Source organism: Rana temporaria, chromosome 2 (genome assembly GCF_905171775.1).
Source record: "Rana temporaria chromosome 2, aRanTem1.1, whole genome shotgun sequence".
Taxonomy (NCBI): Eukaryota; Metazoa; Chordata; class Amphibia; order Anura; family Ranidae; genus Rana; species Rana temporaria.
The window spans coordinates 7,049,766-7,073,224 of NC_053490.1; the positions used below are offsets into that span (position 1 = coordinate 7,049,766).

A 23,459-nucleotide genomic window follows, 5' to 3' on the forward strand; every position below is an offset into this window, starting at 1 on the left:
GGTATTTTGGTTTTGGTGGAAAATTGATGAGCTGTGTATGGTGTGGTGGAGTGAGTAGGAGATACTTTGGGGTCTGTAAAGGATGGATGAGCTTTGTATGGTGTGGTGGGGTGAGGAGCGGGAGATATTTTGGGTTTGGTGGAAGATGGATGAGCTGTGTATGTTGTTGTGGGGTGAGAGGGAGAAAGAGGTGACGAGCAAAGTGCAGTTAGGTGAGGTGGAGATACTTTGGGGATATGTAAGATCGGTGAGTTGTATATGGTATGGTGGAGTGAGGGGGAGGAGATACCTTGGGTATAGTAGAAGATTGTTGAGTAATGTGGAGATACTTTGGGTGTGATGGACGTGTTGGTTTGAAGAGTTATGTATGCTATGGTAGAGTGAGAGGGAGAAGGAGGTGGAGATACTTTGGGTATAGTGGAATATTGGTGAGTAAAGTGCAGTTGGGTGAGATGGACATACTTTGGGTGAGATGGATATGGTATGGTGTAGTGGAGTGAGGAGGAGATACTTTGGGCTTGGTGAAGGATGGATGAGCTGTGTGGAATAATGATAGGGAGGATTGGGTGGAAATATGTTGGGTGGGGGGGAAGATTGGTGAATTGGGTGTGTTGGATTGGTGAGAATGGCATGGTGAAATAATGATAGGGAGGATTGGGTGGAAATATGTTGGGTGTGGTGGAAGATTGGTGAGCTGCGCATGGTATGGTGGGGAATTTAGAAAGCAACAAAACGAGAAGTTGGAGATGTGAGGGGTTATTAAGTTCAAGATTGTAACAGCATTAATAAGAGAGGGTGAAACGTTATGAGGTTCGGAAGCACGGGGTGAGATGAAAAAAGTACATGGTATGATCACAATGTTCAAAGATTAAAAATCCTAAAAAAACAAAAATCATACAATTTGTACAGTGAGCCCTTGTGTCTACACGTTTCACCGTTAGGCTACTTCAGGACACGATCAGTTGCGAAACTAGCTGCGTGCCGATTACCCTTCCGCTGTCTTTTTAAGTATTCCACATTTTGGAAACCTTTCCGGCTATTGAAATGTGTACATGAGGCTTAATCCACTCTAGGATAGTGAGATTCGCTCTCTTTCTTTGTTACCTCTTTGAACTCTGACCGTGTCCTGAAGAAGCCCAACGGTGAAACGCGTAGACACATGGGCTCACTGTACAAATCGTATCATTTTTTATGATTTTCATTCTTTGAACATTGTGATCATACCATGTACTTTTTTCAATAAATACTGTTTATTTTTGCTACTTCTACATTGTTTCCATGCCTCTAAGGTCCGGCCGAAGGTTACTCTACAAGTAACCCTTTTTTTTTTTTTTTTTTTATTGTCAGTTCAATAGAAAACCCCTGAGCTTGTAGATGGAACCACAGAAGGTGTCTGAATGCAGAAGTCACCAGGAAGGCGTTGACGTGTGAATAATCCACGCGTTTTGACCCATTGCTTTCTCAGAACTTCCCAGAGAGATAGGATGTTCTCCAACAATCTGGTCTACGTTGCCTTCATTGAAGTTCATCTCCAATGTCGACATTCCCGAGGAACCGCCACAGTTTTATAAATACTCGTTGCTTCTTAGCTTTTATATAATGCTTTTCAGGAGGTCTATAACCTTTCCTCCATGAGATGAGTTACATCTCCTCCAGGAGATGACTATAGATCAACAAGGTCCTCTGAAGTTGCAGCCTCAGCAAAGAGATTTCCGCTTCCAGTTGGGTTTCCCGTCAAGTCCCAGACCTTTGCACAGTTGGGGATCACTGGACCTTCCAGTACGAAGGATACAGATGACCGTCCTCTTACACATTGGCTCACATACCTCTTCCACGTGACCCTTGTGATGGAGGAACCAGAAGGTCTGGAAAAGCTTTTCATCCTGTAGGAATCTCTGTAGCAGGTTGTCCCAGTCCGATGGGTAGGCCGACTTCATCCCGTACGTGTTGAGGGCGCTGTACAAGAAAGTCCACCGTGGCTCCTCCTTTTGTTTGTTGGCTTCGGTCAGGTTGAGGATGTAGGTCTCGTGGTCTAATACAACGTGGGAGCTGTTGGGGTATTCACCATCAATCTGGTACACACGGTAACCTGAAAAGAGGACATTTGTGAGATCCACTACACATTTTGACCAGAAGTGTATTTAGGCTTTGTGCTGCCCTAGGCCTGACTAAACTCGGGCACCCACTAATTTAAATATGACCCACCCCTTCCTGTCAAGGCCCCACACCCCGCCATTTTTGCCAGACCGCCCTGAAATTTTTGAGTGGGGTCACTAGTTCTTAGGGCCTGGGGGGGGGGGGGGGGGCAATCAATTCCCTTAATTTGCATAGATTTCCTCTCACTTCCTGTTTGGCTTTGGGGGCAGGAAGTGAAATCTCTGCAATGGGACAGGGATGGTAAAAAATAAACCGACAGGGGCTCTAACCCTCCCTTACTCTATCCAAAAGAAAAAAAAAAAGTGTTCCTATAGTTCTACTTTAAGCACAAATTTCTTATAATTTTATGGCGAGGACTAAGAAGATATAACCATGCCCAGTGGAGGTGCGTCCATAGTGGGTGCAGGAGCTCCGCCCCCTCTCTCCTGCACCCATCAATCTCCAATAGATAGATTCATGCATTGCATGAATCTATCTATTGTCGCCGCTGCCGCCCACTATTGAGGTGTCCGGCCCCCTGTTGAGCGCCGGCCATCTGAAATAGCAGCGGTGGGCGTGTTTTGGAAGTGCCCCATTAGAGCTCTAATAGGTTTCCCGGAGTACAGCCTGTGGGCTCTAATCGGCTTCCAAATGGTTAAACAGCGGGCACACGGCTGTGTGTTCCCTGGCTAAACAGTGCTGCGTTAGGGAATCGCTTCCCTAACACTGACCCGCCTCTCAGCCAATCAGGTTCATCGGGTCTGGTTACTGGTCACCTGATTGGCTGAAGCGGCAGGCTTGGAAGGATGAGGAGGAGGAGCGGGCGGGAGAAGAGTCTTCCTCATCGAGGAAGAAATGGAGGATGCCACTCCCGCCACCCGCTGCCGTTTTGAGACAAGGTAAGGGCCGGGCAGAAGGCGGGCAACGTTTGGGGCACTGTGGCAGCACTTGAGGCACACTTGCAGCATTGGGCACACTGGCAGCATTGGGCACGTGGCACAATGGCAGCACTGGGCACACTGGCAGTATTTGGCACATGGCACACTGGCAGCATTTGGCACATGGCACACTGGCAGCATTGGGCACATGGCACACTGGCAGCATTGGGAACACTGGCAGCACATGGCACACTGGCAGCACTGGGCACAGTGGCAGCGTTTGGTGGGCACAGTGGCAGCGTTTGGTGTATTTTTTTCAAATTCTTTTCAGTTAATTTGCGCCCCCCCAAATTGTTTTTAGCACCAGCCGCCACTAACCATGCCAATGGTGCAGCAGAAAACATATACAGCAGCACAGTGAGGAAGGTTTGTGGTCCAGGATGATAGGACAGTCAAAATTAGAAGCAGCGCCCCCCCCCCCCCAAACAGGAAGCAGTACGGCCGCTTTATGGGGGCGCTAGACTAATTTGCTAGTGTGCGGTGAAATCAGAGGAAGCCGTTTTAGTCCAGGAGAGGGGCCGGGTACAATGGTGCAAGACTGAAGGTTAGGCCTGTCTGATGGCACACCCAATCGCCATGCTCAGTACAGGGTCACAGTGCCCAGTACTTACCTGGGTTCAGGTCAATGAAGGTGGTGACGCTGGGTGCGATGTAGGCCACAGAGAGTGGGCGGCTGAGGGTCTCTTCATCGTAAAATATCTCAAACTCATCCAGGTGGGTGTGTCCAAAGAACTGGGCAGCAATGGTGCTCTCGTATCTGCGGGGAGAGAGAAACAATGAGACAACGGAAAGGATTCTGGGAAGACCCGGACATGACCCCCCGTCAGATATGCCGAGTGTTTTCGGGGTTACAACAATGGATCTCTTTTCACATTAAAGGAAATCCTGAGCCCTGTACCAGTAGACCCAACTAAATTTTAAGGGCTGTGGTGTAGAAATAAGGGTGGGATGGTCATGGCTGGGGGTACAGAGATTAGGGGTGGATGGTCATTGCTGGGGGTACAAAGATTAGGGTGGGATGGTCATTGCTGGGGGGTACAGAGATTAGGGTGGGATGGTCATGGCTGGGGGTACAGAGATTAGGGTGGATGGTCATGGCTGGGGGTACAGAGATTAGGGTGGGAAGTTCATGGCTGGGGGTACAGATATTAGGGTGGATGGTCATGGCTGGGTGTACAGAGATTAGGGTGGATGGTCATGGCTGGGGGTACAGAGATTAGGGTGGATGGTCATGGCTGGGGGTACAGAGATTAGGGTGGGATGGTCATGGCTGGGGGTACAGAGATTAGGGTGGATGGTCATGGCTGGGTGTACAGAGATTAGGGTGGATGGTCATGGCTGGGGGGTACAGAGATTAGGGTGGATGGTCATGGCTGGGGGTACAGAGATTAGGGTGGATGGTCATGGCTGGGGGTACAGAGATTAGGGTGGCTGGTCATTGATGGGGGTACAGAGATTAGGGTGGATGGTTATGGCTGGGGGTACAGAGATTAGGGTGGGAAGTTCATGGCTGGGGGTACAGATATTAGGGTGGGAAGTTCATGGCTGGGGGTACAGGGATTAGGGGGGATAGTCATGGCTGGGGGTACAGAGATTAGGGTGGATGGTCATGGCTGGGGGTACAGGGATTAGGGTGGATGGTCATGGCTGGGGGGTACAGAGATTAGGGTGGATGGTCATGGCTGGGGGTACAGAGATTAGGGTGGATGGTCATGGCTGGGGGTACAGAGATTAGGGTGGCTGGTCATTGCTGGGGGTACAGAGATTAGGGTGGATGGTTATGGCTGGGGGTACAGAGATTAGGGTGGGAAGTTCATGGCTGGGGGTACAGATATTAGGGTGGGAAGTTCATGGCTGGGGGTACAGGGATTAGGGGGGATAGTCATGGCTGGGGGTACAGAGATTAGGGTGGATGGTCATGGCTGGGGGTACAGGGATTAGGGTGGATGGTCATGGCTGGGGGTACAGAGATTAGGAGGGATGGTCATGGCTGGGGGTACAGAGATTAGGAGGGATGGTCATGGGTACAGAGATTAGGGTGGATGGTCATGGCTGAGGGTACAGATATTAGGAGGTATAGTCATGGCTGGGGGTACAGAGATTATGGAGGGATGGTCATGGCTGGGGGTACAGAGATTATGGAGGGATGGTCATGGCTGGGGGTACAGAGGACACTTTAGGGGGTGGTACAAGTGACACAATACCCCTTGACGTGCCATGAAGAGGGGTATGGGAGTGTGTTGGGAAATAACATGGGCTCACCTGTTGACAATCCGGTAATAGTTCCAGCTCCAGCTCTTCAGGCACAGGCCGGGTGGGATGTGTCCAATAATATGAACCTGCGACCAAAGAAAAGAGAAGATTCACTCTCTGCCCAGGGGACGGGGGTCATATAATCTCACCCATGTATCCCGGGGTGGTCACTCTTCTCACAGTCCCACCCTCCACCTAGAACTCCTAAAAGCCCTAATAACCATAAACCACCATATGACCAACAGATCCCCACCAGATCACCACACATCCCCACAATATCCTCACCATATTCCCACCATATCACCACCATATCCCCACCATATCACCACCACATCACCACCACATCACCACCATATCCCCACCATATCCCCACCATATCCCCACCATATCACCACCATATCACCACCACATCCCCACCACATCACCACCACATCACCACCACATCACCACCACATCACCACCACATCCCCACCATATCACCACCATATCCCCACCACATCCCCACCATATCACCACCACATCCCCACCACATCACCACCACATCACCACCACATCACCACCACATCACCACCACATCACCACCACATCACCACCATATCACCACCACATCCCCACCACATCCCCACCATATCACCACCATATCCCCACCACATCCCCACCATATCACCACCACATCCCCACCATATCACCACCACATCCCCACCATATCACCACCATATCCCCACCATATCACCACCAGATCACCACCAGATCACCACCAGATCCTCACCATATCCCCACCATATCACCACCATATCCCCACCATATCACCACCACATCACCACCACATCACCACCACATCACCACCATATCACCACCATATCACCACCACATCACCACCATATCACCACCACATCCCCACCATATCCCCACCACATCCCCACCATATCACCACCACATCCCCACCATATCACCACCACATCCCCACCACATCCCCACCATATCCCCACCATATCACCACCACATCCCCACCATATCACCACCACATCCCCACCATATCACCACCACATCCCCACCATATCACCACCACATCACCACCACATCCCCACCATATCACCACCAGATCACCACCAGATCCTCACCATATCCCCACCATATCACCACCATATCACCACCATATCACCACCATATCACCACCATATCACCACCACATCCCCACCACATCACCACCACATCACCACCACATCACCATCATATCCCCACCACATCCCCACCATATCACCACCATATCACCACCATATCACCACCATATCACCACCATATCACCACCATATCACCACCACATCCCCACCATATCACCACCATATCCCCACCACATCCCCACTGTGACGGTATCGGTATGATATCCCCGTCAAACATTCCCTCCTCTCCATACAAGAACATCACAGGATTCCCCACACATGAGTCAAGACTGGATGCTGGAACCAAGACACTTTATTGACACAAAAACTCAGCTTATATGTGGTTACAGCCTGTTAGGAACGCCCCCCTCACACAGTGGGGTTTCCCATACAGATTATAGGAGACAAGTCGGAGCCGACCATGCAGACACATTTCTTTAGATAAAGACATCACTGGAGTTAATTACTACACTGAAGCAATCAGAATAATTAACATACTACTTCTCTAATCATTTAGCCTGATGATACAATACACATCTTTTAAGGGTAAACACAGATCTTCTTTACACAACACAATAGATCAATTAACGTTTAGAATAGTGAGGGGACATTAGCACGTCAATAACCTGTCAGAGGAATGAATCACACATGAAATTCCTTTCTACATCTACCCATGGCTAGCAGGGAGCAGTACACTGAGACATATAGGCAAATGTATCACAATGGCCCCCCTTTTGCTCCCTGCTCCGGCAAATCCGGTTGGACCTTTCCTGGTCCAGTAGGGTTGACGGGTTTAGAGCTTTTAGTCCGAGGTTAACTCCGTTTGGCATGACTGACCTCCCTTGGCAACTGCTTCAGACTCAGGTATGTCACCGGGTCGTCAGATCACACGCCGGTCAGTCCCCAAGTCTTTGTGTGATCTGCAAAGTCACCAGAAGTCAGTGTGAAGACAGCGAATGGGTCTGTGCGCCGCCGTCTAGGTGTCCCGCTATGGGAGGGGCAGGTTATGGCTCTGAAGTGACAATCACAGGAGATTCATAAAAAGAAAAAGTTATATTTGTTGAAATGCTGTAGCACCGGTGCTCAGAGTCCGGGGGGGGGAAGAGGGGACTCAGAGCCCCATAAAGGTCAGCCACCCCCTGCTCCCTCCGCAGCCGCCGGTTCTCCTCTTTGAGCTTCTCCAGCTCCATCTCCAGTTCATGGAGCCTGGGGGGGTCAGCCCGCTGTGACCTCAGGTGGTTGTTCTCCTCCTCCATGCGGCTTATCCACTCCTCCAGCTCTATGTACTCACGGATCAGATCCTGCTTGCTCATGTCCTGCAGGCTTTCCACGTGGTCCTTCATCATCAGGAACTGGGTGGTGGTGTAAGGGGCCACCGGTGGGCCCTTGGCGAACATCTCGGCCCGCATCTGGGGCGCCCGCTGCGATTCCATCTCCTCCAGTCGCTTCTTCTCCTCCCAGGTCCGCTGGTTATATGACTTCCAGGACCTCTTCTTCTTGGAGGGTAGCTGGCGGTGCCTCTTTCTGCCTAGCTCCCTCCAAGGCCCCTCCGGCTCATGGTTGTCGCCCATGACCAGCTGACAATGGTGTTCCCTGTTGTCCGTAATAACAGATTGTACCATGAGGGCTTCGTAAGGGGTGCCCAATGGTTCTTCCTGACCCAGCTCCTGGGGATCCCAAGCCGAGTCTACACAATGGGCTGCTGCTGGTGAGCGGTACCCAGGTTGAGACCAATTTGACCTGGTGTTGTCATTCATGGGGCAATTCTGCTTGAAGTGACCCAACTGTTTGCACCGGAAGCAGCGTTGTTCGTTGTCCTCCTGGCGTGGGTAGCGAGGGCTATATGTCATCGGTCTGTTAGGCGGTTGGTATCTAGCGGCTGGTGGGTGTGAGGGCGCCGTTGGTTGTGGGGGTTGTACCCGTGGTGTGACCTGGTTTGTCTTGCGAGTATCCGCATATTCATCCGCCAACTTCGCGGCCTCTGGTAGAGTCATGGGCCTGCGATCTCTCACCCAATCTTTGACGTCCGTCTGGATGTGATTGTAAAATTGCTCCAGGAGCATTAGTTGCAAAATGTCCTCTGCGGTGGTGGCCTGGCTGCTGTTAACCCAGTTAGAGGCCGACAGGGACAACTGGCATGCCCATTCTGCGTAAGAGTCTTTCGTGGTTTTGCGTGAGTCCCTGAACTTCTGTCGGTGGGACTCTGGAGTTACCGCATAACGAGCCAGGAGCACTTCTTTAACCCTGGCGTAGCTATGGATATCCTGATCTGGCACGGTCCGGAAAGCATCAGAAGCTTTGCCTGACAGTTTGCCTGACAATATTGCAACCCACTCTCCTCTAGCTATTCGGTGCAGGTTACATTGTCGCTCAAAATCCGCCAGGTAGTTATCAATTTCACAGTCCTTTTCATCAAAAGCTTTAAAAGCGCTAAACGGAATCTTCCTTGCGTCTGCTGTGCTGTACTCACTGTTCGGAGAAGGTGCGGCTGCTTGTTGGACTGCTGCCAGTTTTAACTGTAGTTCTGCGTCCCTTATTTGTTTATCCTTCTGTAGTTCTGCGTCTCTTATTTGTTTATCCTTCTGTAGTTCTGCGTTTACTAACAGGTCCATCACTTTCAGCACCACATCCGGCGTTGGGTTCGGGCCGAACCACGCTAGATTCTCTCTCATTAGCTTGTTGGCTGGCGATTCCTCCTCCTGAATCACTGGTGTATCCATCTCTTGTACTGCTGGCGTTGCTGCAATCCCGTCCTCCTGGTCTATCTCCATTGATTCCGCTATGATGACCCGCTTGGTTTTGTTGCTAGAAATCCTTCCAGTAGTTCTTCCAGTGTCTGCTTGGAATCCGGGTGTGAAGGAGAGTAGAAGGGAAGATCCCGCTGCTGCCAACCAATTTGTGACGGTATCGGTATGATATCCCCGTCAAACATTCCCTCCTCTCCATACAAGAACATCACAGGATTCCCCACACATGAGTCAAGACTGGATGCTGGAACCAAGACACTTTATTGACACAAAAACTCAGCTTATATGTGGTTACAGCCTGTTAGGAACGCCCCCCTCACACAGTGGGGTTTCCCATACAGATTATAGGAGACAAGTCGGAGCCGACCATGCAGACACATTTCTTTAGATAAAGACATCACTGGAGTTAATTACTACACTGAAGCAATCAGAATAATTAACATACTACTTCTCTAATCATTTAGCCTGATGATACAATACACATCTTTTAAGGGTAAACACAGATCTTCTTTACACAACACAATAGATCAATTAACGTTTAGAATAGTGAGGGGACATTAGCACGTCAATAACCTGTCAGAGGAATGAATCACACATGAAATTCCTTTCTACATCTACCCATGGCTAGCAGGGAGCAGTACACTGAGACATATAGGCAAATGTATCACACCCACCATATCCCCACCACATCCCCACCATATCACCACCACATCCCCACCATATCACCACCATATCCCCACCATATCACCACCAGATCACCACCATATCACCACCATATCCCCATCACATCCCCACCATATCACCACATAACATCTACAACTCTTAATTATATCACCATATCTTTGTCATGGATACATCCTCTTTCGGGGCCTACCATGAATCACATGGGCAGAAGTAGACCTCATAGTCTGTAGCTCCTCGGGCACCATGGGGGGAAACCATTTAGCCCATTTGTCAAATCACCTCCGCTGGACAAGGCTGGTTCCCCCCTTTGGCAAAAATCATTTGGCCAAATGCCTGTGATCACGTGGGCTGCACTGGGGGGAGCTTGGAGAAGAATTCCCTCCCGGGAAGCCATGTCATTTCTTCTAATCCCAGCAGGACGATACCAAAGCTTTAGATATACAATCCCAGAAGATCGGAAACTCTCCTCACCTTTTCATGGTTGTCCTCGGCCTCCTGTAGAATTCCCACCAGCCACTGCAGCTGCCCGGCGGGGTCAGTGAAATTGATGAGGAGCCAGAAATTCTCGCTGGCACAGTAGTTCATGTTCAGGGACACCAGTCGCAGGTTGGGACCGATCCTCACTGTGTAATAACCAACCGTACTGAAAAAAACAAGGCCAGGGGTCAGAGACAAAGAGGAAGAGGAGGCCGAGAGCAGAAGATCGGGAGAGGACAGGCTGGTCACAGGAAGAGACGGGACATGGAGAAACCTCAACCGCTAGATATGGAAGAGAGGAGCTGGACCCTCATACCTCCTGTTCCCTATTAGATGTAATGATCGGGACCCTCATACCTCCTGTTCCCGATTAGATGTAATGATCGGGACCCTCGTACCTCCTGCTCTCTATTAGATGTAATGATCGGGACCCTCATACCTCCTGTTCCCTATTATATGTAATGATCGGGACCCTCATACCTCCTGTTCCCTATTAGATGGAATGATCGGGACCCTCATACCTCCTGTTCCTCCATTAGATGTAATGATCGGGACCCTCATACCTCCTGTTCTCTATTAGATGTAATGATCGGGACCCTCATACCTCCTGTTCCTCTATTAGATGTAATGATCGGGACCCTCATACCTCCTGTTCCTCTATTAGATGTAATGATCGGGACCCTCATACCTCCTGTTCTCTATTAGATGTAATGATCGGGACCCTCATACCTCCTGTTCCTCTATTAGATGTAATGATCGGGACCCTCATACCTCCTGTTCTCTATTAGATGTAATGATCGGGACCCTCATACCTCCTGTTCTCTATTAGATGTAATGATCGGGACCCTCATACCTCCTGTTCCTCTATTAGATGTAATGATCAGGACCCTCATACCTCCTGTTCTCTATTAGATGTAATGATCGGGACCCTCATACCTCCTGTTCCCTATTATATGTAATGATCGGGACCCTCATACCTCCTGTTCCCTCGGGCTCCGGTTCCGCTTCCATACTGAGGACCTCCATGGAATACAACATATATAGAAGACAATAGTAATCTCACCTGAGGGTCTCCAGAGCTTCGGGGGAAAGCCATTCCTTCCACTCCTCGGCCATGGCCTGGTACAGCCAGCTAGAGGAGAGGTTTCCATGCACAGAGGGGGGAGGGAAGCTGTTGACAGGCGCACTCTCATGGTTGCCCACGGCAGAATAGACAGGCACTGGGCCCAGGTATTTCTTGATGAGCCCAGTAATGGTTCTGAGGGCATCCAGCTGTTCCCCCCGGGTCTGCTCCCATATGTTGTGGGCCGGAATGTCTCCTGTCAGGTAGACCCGGTCATAGGGGCCACTGCTGGAAACATGACGTAGAAGAGACTCGATGGTGTGCAGGGGAAGGTCGCACTTGCTGTATTCCCCCCAGTACCCAGCCGACCCGTGTCCTCCTGATGGGTGGTTCCTGCAGCACAGGGGTTCCTTGCAGGTAATCGGACCCCCCGGGGAGTAGCCGTGATCCCAATGGACATCCGTCAGGAAGAGAACCCGAGATACTGGAGACCCCGGAGCTGGTGGGATGGGAGGCTGTACGGGGGGTTTGGGCACAGCGGGCAGAGTAATATTCCAGTCCAAGCCTATATCCCAGTGGCCGCAGTCAGTGCCCAGGAGCAGACCGCAGACCTCAGAGGGGCGCAACACCGAGAGGACCCAGGACATGATCATTTCCTTCTTGAAGAGCTGCACTGCCTGCTTGCAGACGCTGGGCTCCGCCAGGTGCAGAGTGTCGCACACCCTCACCGCCAGCGATGCCACCAGATCCATGTTACTCTCCAGCTGCAATCAGAGAGAGAGAGAGAGTCAGGGGACTAAGATCGAAATATCCATAACACCTTATCACATGGCAGTGCTGGGGCCCGCTTGGGTGGGATTGGGTTTGTGTCAATGGCATCAGATTGAGACTCTGCTGAGATCATTCAGATTTTATTGTCAGATGCATTTTACCTGCAATTGACACCCTTCTGACCTGTAGAGGACACCCTTCTGACCTGTAGAGGACACCCTTCTGACCTGTAGAGGACACCCTTCTGACCTGTAGAGGACACCCTTCTGACCTGTAGAGGACACCCTTCTGACCTGTAGAGGACACCCTTCTGACCTGTAGAGGACACCCTTCTGGCCTGTAGAGGACACCCTTCTGGCCTGTAGAGGACACCCTTCTCACCTGTAGAGGACACCCTTCTCACCTGTAGAGGACAGCCTTCTCACCTGTAGAGGACACCCTTCTCACCTGTAGAGGACACCCTTCTCACCTGTAGAGGACACCCTTCTGATCTGTAGAGGACAGCCTTCTGACCTGTAGAGGACACCCTTCTGACCTGTAGAGGACACCCTTCTGATCTGTAGAGGACACCCTTCTGATCTGTAGAGGACACCCTTCTGGCCTGTAGAGGACACCCTTCTGACCTGTAGAGGACACCCTTCTGACCTGTAGAGGACACCCTTCTGGCCTGTAGAGGACACCCTCCTGGCCTGTAGAGGACACCCTTCTGGCCGGTAGAGGACACCCTTCTGGCCTGTAGAGGACACCCTTCTGACCTGTAGAGGACACCCTTCTGACCTGTAGAGGACACCCTTCTGGCCTGTAGAGGACACCCTTCTGATCTGTAGAGGACACCCTTCTGACCTGTAGAGAACAAAATCCGGGCGACAGGTCGCAAGTGCGACAAGAAATGTGACCTGGCGCCTGGGGAAGCTTAGGGCTGCAGAAGGCCGCAAAGCCGCGGCCTCAATTACCAGCAAGTGCGGGGCGCGATCGCGGCAGGCCCGTGCCCGCCGGTAATTGAGGTCGCGGCGTTGCGGCCTTCACAGAAAGAAGCTGAGGTGTGCAGAAGGCCGCAAAGTTGCGGCCTCAATTACCGGCCAGCACGGGCCGGCCGGTAATTGAGGCCGTGGCTTTGCGGCCTTCACAGAAGGAAGCTGAGGCCTTCAGAAGGAATCTAGGAGTGGCCATCTTGTGGTGGCCATTGGCATTACAGGTTACATTACAAGTAGCAAAAAACAGCAGTTCTAATGTGTTTTTTCACTGCTATCTCCTTCCCTCTAAATAGAACCCCCAAACATATATATATATTTTATTCTAACACTCTAGAGAATAAAATGGCGATCGTTGCAATACTTTTTGTCACACCGTCTTTGCGCAGCCGTCTTACAAGCGCACTTTTTTAGGAAAAAATACACTTTTTTTTTATTAAAAAATAAGACAACAGTAAAGTTAGCCCAATTTTTTTTTATATTGTGAAAGATAACGTTACGCCGAGTAAATTGATACCCAACATGTTACGCTTCAAAATTGCATCCGCTCGTGGAATGCCGACAAACTTTTACCCTTTAAAATCTCTATAGGCGACCTTTAAAAAATTCTACAGGTTGCATGTTTTGAGTTACAGAGGAGGTCTAGGGCTAGAATTATTGCTCTCGCTCTACCGATCGCGGCGATACCTCACATGTGCTGTTTGAATACCGTTTACATATGCGGGCGCTGCTCACGTATGTGTTCGCTTCTGTGCGCGAGCTCGGTGGGACGGGGCGCGTTTTTTGGCTCCTAACTTTTTTAGCTGGAAGGACACCCTTCTGATCTGTAGAGGACAGCCTTCTGATCTGTAGAGGACACCCCTCTGACCTGTAGAGGACACCCTTCTGATCTGTAGAGGACACCCTTCTGATCTGTAGAGGACACCCTTCTGACCTGTAGAGGACACCCTTCTGGCCTGTAGAGGACACCCTTCTGGCCTGTAGAGGACACCCTTCTGACCTGTAGAGGACACCCTTCTGGCCTGTAGAGGACACCCTTCTGACCTGTAGAGGACACCCTTCTGACCTGTAGAGGACACCCTTCTGGCCTGTAGAGGACACCCTTCTGGCCTGTAGAGGACAGCCTTCTGATCTGTAGAGGACACCCCTCTGACCTGTAGAGGACACCCTTCTGATCTGTAGAGGACACCCCTCTGACCTGTAGAGGACACCCTTCTGACCTGTAGAGGACACCCTTCTGGCCTGTAGAGGACACCCTTCTGGCCTGTAGAGGACACCCTTCTGACCTGTAGAGGACACCCTTCTGGCCTGTAGAGGACACCCTTCTGACCTGTAGAGGACACCCTTCTGACCTGTAGAGGACACCCTTCTGACCTGTAGAGGACACCCTTCTGGCCTGTAGAGGACACCCTTCTGGCCTGTAGAGGACACCCTTCTGGCCTGTAGAGGACACCCTTCTGGTCTGTAGAGGACACCCTTCTGACCTGTAGAGGACACCCTTCTGGCCTGTAGAGGACACCCTTCTGGTCTGTAGAGGACACCCTTCTGACCTGTAGAGGACACCCTTCTAGCCTGTAGAGGACACCTTTGACGCCAGATCTCTCCATAAAGAGGACCTGTCGTGCTTCTTTTTTTTTTTCTTTTTTTTCTATTACAAGGGATGTAATAAAAGTTATCCCCCCATTTTTTTTTTTTTTAAAAGGGACAGTATCAAAATGTTAAAATAAAATAAATAATAAAAAAAAAGTAAAGCGCCCCACCCCCTCATATGCAGACATGGATGTCCCGCAAAGTAAAATAAATAATAAATAAATTTAAAAAAATATATATATATTAATTAAATAATAAAAAAAATAATAAATAAATAAAAAAGTAAAATAAATAATAATAAATAAATACAAATAAAATAAATAAAACAATAAAAAATAAATACATAAATAAAAGAAAACAAATAAGAATAAATAAATAAAATAATAATAAAAAAATGTATAATAAAAAATAAAATTAAATAAATAAAATAATTAAATGAAAAGTAAAATAAATAAGAAAAAATAAAAACCGGGAAAGTGCCCTCATCCCTCCGAGCTCCGCGATTAAGCGAACGCACATATAAGTCACGCCCCCACGTAGGTGAACGATGTTCAAACCACACATGTGAGGTATCGCCGCGATCGCTAGAGCGAGAGCAATAATTCTAGTGCTAGACCTCCTCTGTAACTCTAAACTGGCAACCTGTAGACATTTTTTAAACGTCGCCTATGGAGATATTTAACCACTTAAGACCCGGACCAAAATGCAGCTAAAGGACCAGGCCCCTTTTTGCGATTCGGCACTGCTTCGCTTTAACAGACAATTTTTTACTTATTGCTATAATAAATATCCCCCAAAAAATATATAAAAAAAACGATTTTTTTCCCTCAGTTTAGGCCGATACGTATTCTTCTACCTATTTTTGGCAAAAAAAAAAAAATCGCAATAAGCGTTTATCGGTTGCTTTGCGCAAAATTTATAGCGTTTACAAAATAGGGGATAGTTTTATTGCATTTTTATTTTTTTTATTTTTTTTACTACTAATGGCGGCGATCAGCGATTTTTTTCAAGACTGCGACATTATGGCGGACACTTCGGACAATTTTGACACATTTTTGGGACCATTGTCATTTTCACAGCAAAAAATGCATTTAAAATGCATTGTTTATTGTGAAAATGACAGTTGCAGTTTGGGAGTTAACCACAGGGGGCGCTGTAGGATTTAGTGTTCACTTAGTGTGTGTTTACAACTGTAGTGGGGTGTGGCTGTAGGACTGACTTCATCGACTGTGTCCCCCTATAAAAGGGAATGACGCGATCGATGCGCCGACACAGTGAAGAACAGGGGGAACTGTGTTTACACACAGTTCTCCCCGTTCTTCAGCTCCGGGGACCCCAGCGGCGATTGGGTCCGCGGGTCCCGGTCACAGAGCTTCGGACCGGGTTGCGGGTACCAGCACAGCACGTACCTGTACGTGCATGTGCCCAGCCGTGCCATTCTGCCGACGTATATGTGCAGGAGGCGGTCCTTAAGTGGTTAAGCGCCGAAGTTTGTCGCCAAATCCACGAGCGGACGCAATTTTGAAGCGTGACATGTTGGGTATCAATTTACTCGGCGTAACATTATCTTTCACAATATAAAAAAAATAACTAACAACTTTACTGTTTTCTTATTTTTTTTATTGAATCCCCCCCCCAATAAAATTACGTTTGCGCAAATACGGCGCAACATAAAATATTGCAACGGCCACCATTTTATTCTCTAGGGCAGGGTTTGACAAATTTACTTGGAATCTAGGAGCCAGCTAAAAAAAGTTAGGAGACAGAAAACGCGCCCCGTCCCGCCGAGCTCGCGCGCAGAAGCGAACGCATACGTGAGCAGCGCCCGCATATGTAAACGGTATTCAAACCACACATGTGAGGTATCGCCGCGATCGTTAGAGCGAGAGCAATAATTCTAGCCCTAGACCTCCTCTGTAACTCAAAACATGCAACCTGTAGAGTTTTTTAAACGTCGCCTATGAAGATTTTAAAGGATAAAAGTTTGTCGCCATTCCACGAGCGGGCGCAATTTTGAAGCGTGACATGTTGGGTATCAATTTACTCGGCGTAACATTATCTTTCACAATATAAAAAAAAATTGGGATAACTTTACTGCTGTCTTATTTTTTAATAAAAAAAAAAGTGTATTTTTTTCCCAAAAAAAGTGCGCTTGTAAGACCGCTGCGCAAATACGGCGTGACAGAAAGTATTGCAGCGACCGCCATTTTATTCTCTAGGGTGTTAGAATAAAAATATATATAATGTTTGGGGGTTCTAATTAGAGGGAAGGAGATGGCAGTGAAAATAGTGATACATTATAACTGCCGTTTTACTTGTAATGCCAACGCCCACCACCAGATGGCGCCAGGTCACAGAAGGAAGCTGAGGCCTGCAGAAGGCCGCAAAGCCGCGGCCTCAATTACCGGCCGGGGCCGCCGCGATCGCGCGGCTGGGGGGGGGGGGGGGGTTTTAAAGGAGCGATGGGTCCGGCACACCTCCTAGATGTCGAACAGGTAAGAGAGCTGCCGCTCCAGGTGAGCTCACTAAGGTAATTGATGTCCACTCAGAAGCAGATGGGTGCTGGCAATGCACAGGATGTGCAAAAACAATAAGGATATGGACAGCCGCACTCCAGTAACTTGAAAAAAGACGTGCCCTTTATTGGGTACAGGAAAAAATGCACTACAGGTATCAGCACACAGTGGGATAAACAGCTGACGCGTTTCGCATTTAGTGTCAATGCTTAATCATAGCTGTACCAGGTCTTAAGTGGTTAAACAGCTATGATTAAGCATTGACACTCAATGCGAAACGCGTCAGCTGTTTATCCCACTGTGTGCTGATACCTGTAGTGCATTTTTTCCTGTACCCAATAAAGGGCACGTCTTTTTTCAAGTTACTGGAGTGCGGCTGTCCATATCCTTATTGTTTTTGCACCTCCTAGATGTCGCCTTAAGATACAATTGTGTTTGTGAGATTCATAAACATACCATCGATCGTTTTTTTCCCCCCATCCTGGCCAATCTACTGCCATCTGAATGGAGTCGTCTCAGGCTGGCCATAGACTGTGCAATCTGATTGTATGTCGATTTATACCCAGGGGGGGCCCTTGTAGTACAATCAGATTGTACGGTGTGTAGGAGATTGTACAATCAGATTGTACGGCCAATGTGTGGAACAGAGATCTCACAAAGCATAAAAAAAATAAAAACCGCTCTGGGTGTGGAGGGGGGGGAGGAGAAGTCGGGGAGCCCCGTCCAATGAAGGGCCACGGGGTCCTTCATTGGACGGGGCTGCGATAGGCCGGTGTTGCCCCCCCCCCCCCTCGGTGAGCTGGTTACATCCTCCACCTGATTGGCTGTTCTTATAGAAGACGGTCAGATGTCACCTCAACTGAACCCGGAAACCCGACCCCACCCCCCCCCTCCCATCGAGTGACACCGATCACCCCACAGATCTTACATTGTACCCCCCCAGGGCTGTCATATGATGGAGGGCTGATCACGTGACCTGACCAGGGGGGGTAAATAAGGTCCACATGCCGGTCACATGTCTCTGTGTATTAACCTCTTCCCTGCCAGAGCTACAGACCTCACCCCTCCCCCTTCACAGAGAGCCTGGGCCAATCAGAGAGTCTATGCATTAACCCCCTCACTCCCAGCACTATGCATTAACCCCATCACTCCCAGCCCTATGCATTAACCCCCTCACTCCCAGCACTATGCATTAACCCCCTCACTCCCAGCCCTATGCATTAACCCCATCACTCCCAGCACTATACATTAACCCCATCACTCCCAGTACTATGCATTAACCCCCTCACTCCCAGCACTATGCATTAACCCCCTCACTCCCAGCACTATGCATTAACCCCATCACTCCCAGCACTATGCATTAACCCCATCACTCCCAGTCCTATGCATTATTAACCCCATCACTCCCAGTCCTATACATTAACCCCATCACTCCCAGCACTATGCATTAACCCCATCACTCCCAGCACTATGCATTAACCCCATCACTCCCAGTCCTATGCATTAACCCCATCACTCCCAGCACTATGCATTATTAACCCCATCACTCCCAGTACTATGCATTAACCCCATCACACCCAGCACTATGCATTAACCCCATCACTCCCAGTCCTATGCATTATTAACCCCATCACTCCCAGTCCTATACATTAACCCCATCACTCCCAGCACTATGCATTAACCCCATCACTCCCAGCACTATGCATTAACCCCATCACTCCCAGTCCTATACATTAACCCCATCACTCCCAGCACTATGCATTAACCCCATCACTCCCAGCACTATGCATTAACCCCATCACTCCCAGCACTATGCATTAACCCCATCACTCCCAGCACTATGCATTAACCCCATCACTCCCAGCACTATGCATTAACCCCATCACTCCCAGTACTATGCATTAACCCCATCACTCCCAGTACTATGCATTAACCCCATCACTCCCAGCACTATGCATTAACCCCATCACTCCCAGCACTATGCATTATTAACCCCCTCACTCCCAGTACTATGCATTAACCCCATCACTCCCAGCACTATGCATTAACCCCATCACTCCCAGTCCTATGCATTAACCCCATCATTCCCAGCACTATGCATTAACCCCATCACTCCCAGCACTATGCATTAACCCCATCACTCCCAGTACTATGCATTAACCCCCTCACTCCCAGTCCTATGCATTAACCCCATCATTCCCAGCACTATGCATTAACCCCATCACTCCCAGCACTATGCATTATTAACCCCATCACTCCCAGTCCTATGCATTAACCCCCTCACTCCCAGCACTATGCATTAACCCCCTCACTCCCAGCACTATGCATTAACCCCATCACTCCCAGCACTATGCATTAACCCCATCACTCCCAGCACTATGCCTTAACCCCATCACTCCCAGTACTATGCATTAACCCCATCACTCCCAGCACTATGCATTATTAACCCCATCACTCCCAGCACTATGCATTATTAACCCCATCACTCCCAGTCCTATGCATTAACCCCCTCACTCCCAGCACTATGCATTAACCCCATCACTCCCAGCACTATGCATTAACCCCCTCACTCCCAGCCCTATGCATTAACCCCATCACTCCCAGTCCTATGCATTAACCCCATCACTCCCAGCACTATGCATTATTAACCCCATCACTCCCAGCACTATGCATTATTAACCCCCTCACTCCCAGTCCTATGCATTAACCCCATCACTCCCAGTACTATGCATTAACCCCCTCACTCCCAGTCCTATGCATTAACCCCATCATTCCCAGCACTATGCATTAACCCCATCACTCCCAGCACTATGCATTATTAACCCCATCACTCCCAGCACTATGCATTAACCCCATCACTCCCAGCACTATGCATTAACCCCATCATTCCCAGCCCTATGCATTAACCCCCTCACTCCCAGCACTATGCATTAACCCCATCACTCCCAGCACTATGCATTATTAACCCCATCACTCCCAGTCCTATGCATTAACCCCCTCACTCCCAGCACTATGCATTAACCCCATCACTCCCAGCACTATGCATTAACCCCATCACTCCCAGCACTATGCATTAACCCCATCACTCCCAGTACTATGCATTAACCCCATCACACCCAGCACTATGCATTATTAACCCCCTCACTCCCAGCACTATGCATTAACCCCATCACTCCCAGCACTATGCATTAACCCCCTCACTACCAGCACTATGCATTAACCCCATCACTCCCAGTCCTATGCATTAACCCCATCACTCCCAGCACTATGCATTATTAACCCCATCACTCCCAGTACTATGCATTAACCCCATCACTCCCAGCACTATGCATTATTAACCCCCTCACTCCCAGCACTATGCATTAACCCCATCACTCCCAGCACTATGCATTAACCCCCTCACTCCCAGCACTATGCATTAACCCCATCACTCCCAGCACTATGCATTAACCCCATCACTCCCAGCACTATGCATTAACCCCATCACTCCCAGCACTATGCATTAACCCCATCACTCCCAGTCCTATGTATTAACCCCATCACTCCCAGCACTATGCATTAACCCCATCACTCCCAGCACTATGCATTAACCCCATCATTCCCAGCACTATGCATTAACCCCATCACTCCCAGCACTATGCATTAACCCCATCACTCCCAGCACTATGCATTAACCCCATCATTCCCAGCACTATGCATTAACCCCATCACTCCCAGCACTATGCATTAACCCCATCATTCCCAGCCCTATGCATTAACCCCCTCACTCCCAGCACTATGCATTAACCCCATCACTCCCAGCACTATGCATTAACCCCATCATTCCCAGCACTATGCATTAACCCCATCACTCCCAGCACTATGCATTAACCCCATCACTCCCAGCACTATGCATTAACCCCATCATTCCCAGCACTATGCATTAACCCCATCACTCCCAGCACTATGCATTAACCCCATCATTCCCAGCACTATGCATTAACCCCATCACTCCCAGCACTATGCATTAACCCCATCATTCCCAGCACTATGCATTAACCCCATCACTCTCAGCACTATGCATTAACCCCATCACTCCCAGCACTATGCATTAACCCCATCACTCCCAGCACTATGCATTAACCCCCTCACTCCCAGTACTATGCATTAACCCCATCACTCCCAGCACTATGCATTAACCCCATCACTCCCAGTCCTATGCATTATTAACCCCATCACTCCCAGTACTATGCATTAGCCCCATCACTCCCAGTACTATGCATTAACCCCATCACTCCCAGCACTATGCATTAACCCCATCACTCCCAGCACTATGCATTAACCCCATCACTCCCAGCACTATGCATTAACCCCATCACTCCCAGCACTATACATTAACCCCATCACTCTCAGCACTATGCATTAACCCCATCACTCCCAGCACTATGCATTAACCCCATCACTCCCAGCACTATGCATTAACCCCATCACTCCCAGCACTATGCATTAACCCCCTCACTCCCAGCCCTATGCATTAACCCCATCACTCCCAGTACTATGCATTAGCCCCATCACTCCCAGTACTATGCATTAACCCCATCACTCCCAGCACTATGCATTAACCCCCTCACTCCCAGCCCTATGCATTAACCCCATCACTCCCAGTCCTATGCATTATTAACCCCATCACTCCCAGTACTATGTATTAACCCCATCACTCCCAGTACTATGCATTAACCCCATCACTCCCAGTACTATGCATTAACCCCCTCACTCCCAGTACTATGCATTAACCCCATCACTCCCAGCACTATGCATTAACCCCATCACCCCCACCCCAGCCCTATGCATTAAGCCCATCCTGGTCCGATCCGCCCTATACGCTCACTATGCAAGCCGAAGAAGTGATTTTCGGCCCCTCACCCCGCTTCTCAACTTGCTGGCTGCATGGGAGAAGAGTTGAGAAGTCAGCACCCCCCTCCCCCCTTCTTGCTGTCATTTCCGACAGCAGAACACCCCCTCCCCCCGCTTCTCAACTTTAATCTTTAATGTGACATGTCATTTTGCTTAGGGCCCCAGGGAGGTCAGGATCGGCACCGACCCCATCATTCCCAGCCCAGCACTGTGCATTAACCTCTTCACTGCCAGCTCTATATACCAACCCCGCCCCCCCCAGGCACTTAGTGAAATACATTAACCCCTCTCACCTGCAGGCTGATGTCCAGGGCGGTGAAGAGCGCCTTACAGGTGGTGCAGGTGACATTCTGCCAGCTGTATTCCAGTGATATGGGGGGCGTGTGAGCGGAGAGGGGGACCCCGGACCCCCCCGGGGGGGAGAACAGCAGCAGCACAGCGACCAATCCCAGCATGGGGGACATGGTGCGACTCTAGATCAGGGGGGGGGGGGGACACCAACCGTCACCCTGATCCTCCCGGATGGATGGGACTCTCTCTCTTCTTCCTCCTCTCTTCTTCTCTCTCCTTCTCTCCTCTCCTCTTCTCTCCTCTCCTCTCCTCCTTCTACTCTCTTCTCTCCTCTCTCTCCTCTCTTCTCTCTCTCCTCCTTCTCTCCTCTCTTCTTCTCTTCTCTCCTCTCTCTCTCCTCCTTCTCTCCTCCTTCTCTTCTCCTCTTCTCTCCTCCTTCTCTCTTCTCTCCTTTCTCTTCTCTTCTCTTCTCTTCTCTCTTCTTCTCTCCTCTCTCCTCTCCTCTCTTCTTCCTCCTCTCTCCTCTCTTCTCTCCTTTCTCTTCTCTTCTCTTCTCTTCTCTCTTTCCTTCTCTTTCCTTCTCTCCTCTTCTCTCTCTGTATAGGAGATATGACTCTCCTGTGACAACCAGGAAGAGACACAGTCCCCACCCTGTTCTGGGCGGGGACTGGCAGATCAGACTGCAGCAGAGGGGCGGAGTCAGAGCTGTGATTGGTGGAGTGTCAGCTCACCGGACAGGAAGTGCAGACAATGCAGACTGTTTACACTGTGACCAGAGATTGTATCCATATAATATGGTGATACATTGTTGCTGATTTACTAAATACAAAATAGACTGAGCGCTCTGCAGGTACAGTTCCTCCAGAGCTTCACTTTACAAAGAATATCCAATCACGTGCAAAGAAAGAAAAATAAAAATTTAAATAGGCGTTTGGGATCGGGGCATCGGAGGGGGCACATCGGGCAGTG

General features: G+C 49.5%; 1 protein-coding gene across 1 annotated transcript; it reads right to left on the reverse strand.

Moving 5' to 3' along the window:
• Window positions 1–1,314: 1,314 nt before the first annotated feature.
• Window positions 1,315–22,712, reverse strand: SMPD1 (sphingomyelin phosphodiesterase 1). Its single transcript, XM_040339788.1, has 6 exons — window positions 22,493–22,712; window positions 11,459–12,222; window positions 10,390–10,561; window positions 5,337–5,413; window positions 3,686–3,831; window positions 1,315–2,089 (listed from the first exon to the last, which is right to left on the reverse strand). The coding sequence occupies exons 1-6, from the start codon at window positions 22,661–22,663 to the stop codon at window positions 1,698–1,700; spliced, it is 1,722 nt and encodes a 573-aa protein (XP_040195722.1). The 5' UTR covers window positions 22,664–22,712; the 3' UTR covers window positions 1,315–1,697.
• Between the last annotated feature and the right edge of the window lie 747 nt (window positions 22,713–23,459).

Excerpts from the sequence above, each read along its gene's own strand:
- SMPD1 (XM_040339788.1), bottom strand. The coding sequence starts at position 22,663 with ATGTCCCCCATGCTGGGATTGGTCGCTGTGCTGCTGCTGTTCTCCCCC. Across the intron at positions 12,223-22,492 it reads CCCTGGACATCAGCCTGCAG|CTGGAGAGTAACATGGATCT; the intron begins GTGAGAGGGGTT and ends CTCTGATTGCAG. Across the intron at positions 2,090-3,685 it reads CTTCATTGACCTGAACCCAG|GTTACCGTGTGTACCAGATT; the intron begins GTAAGTACTGGG and ends TCCTCTTTTCAG.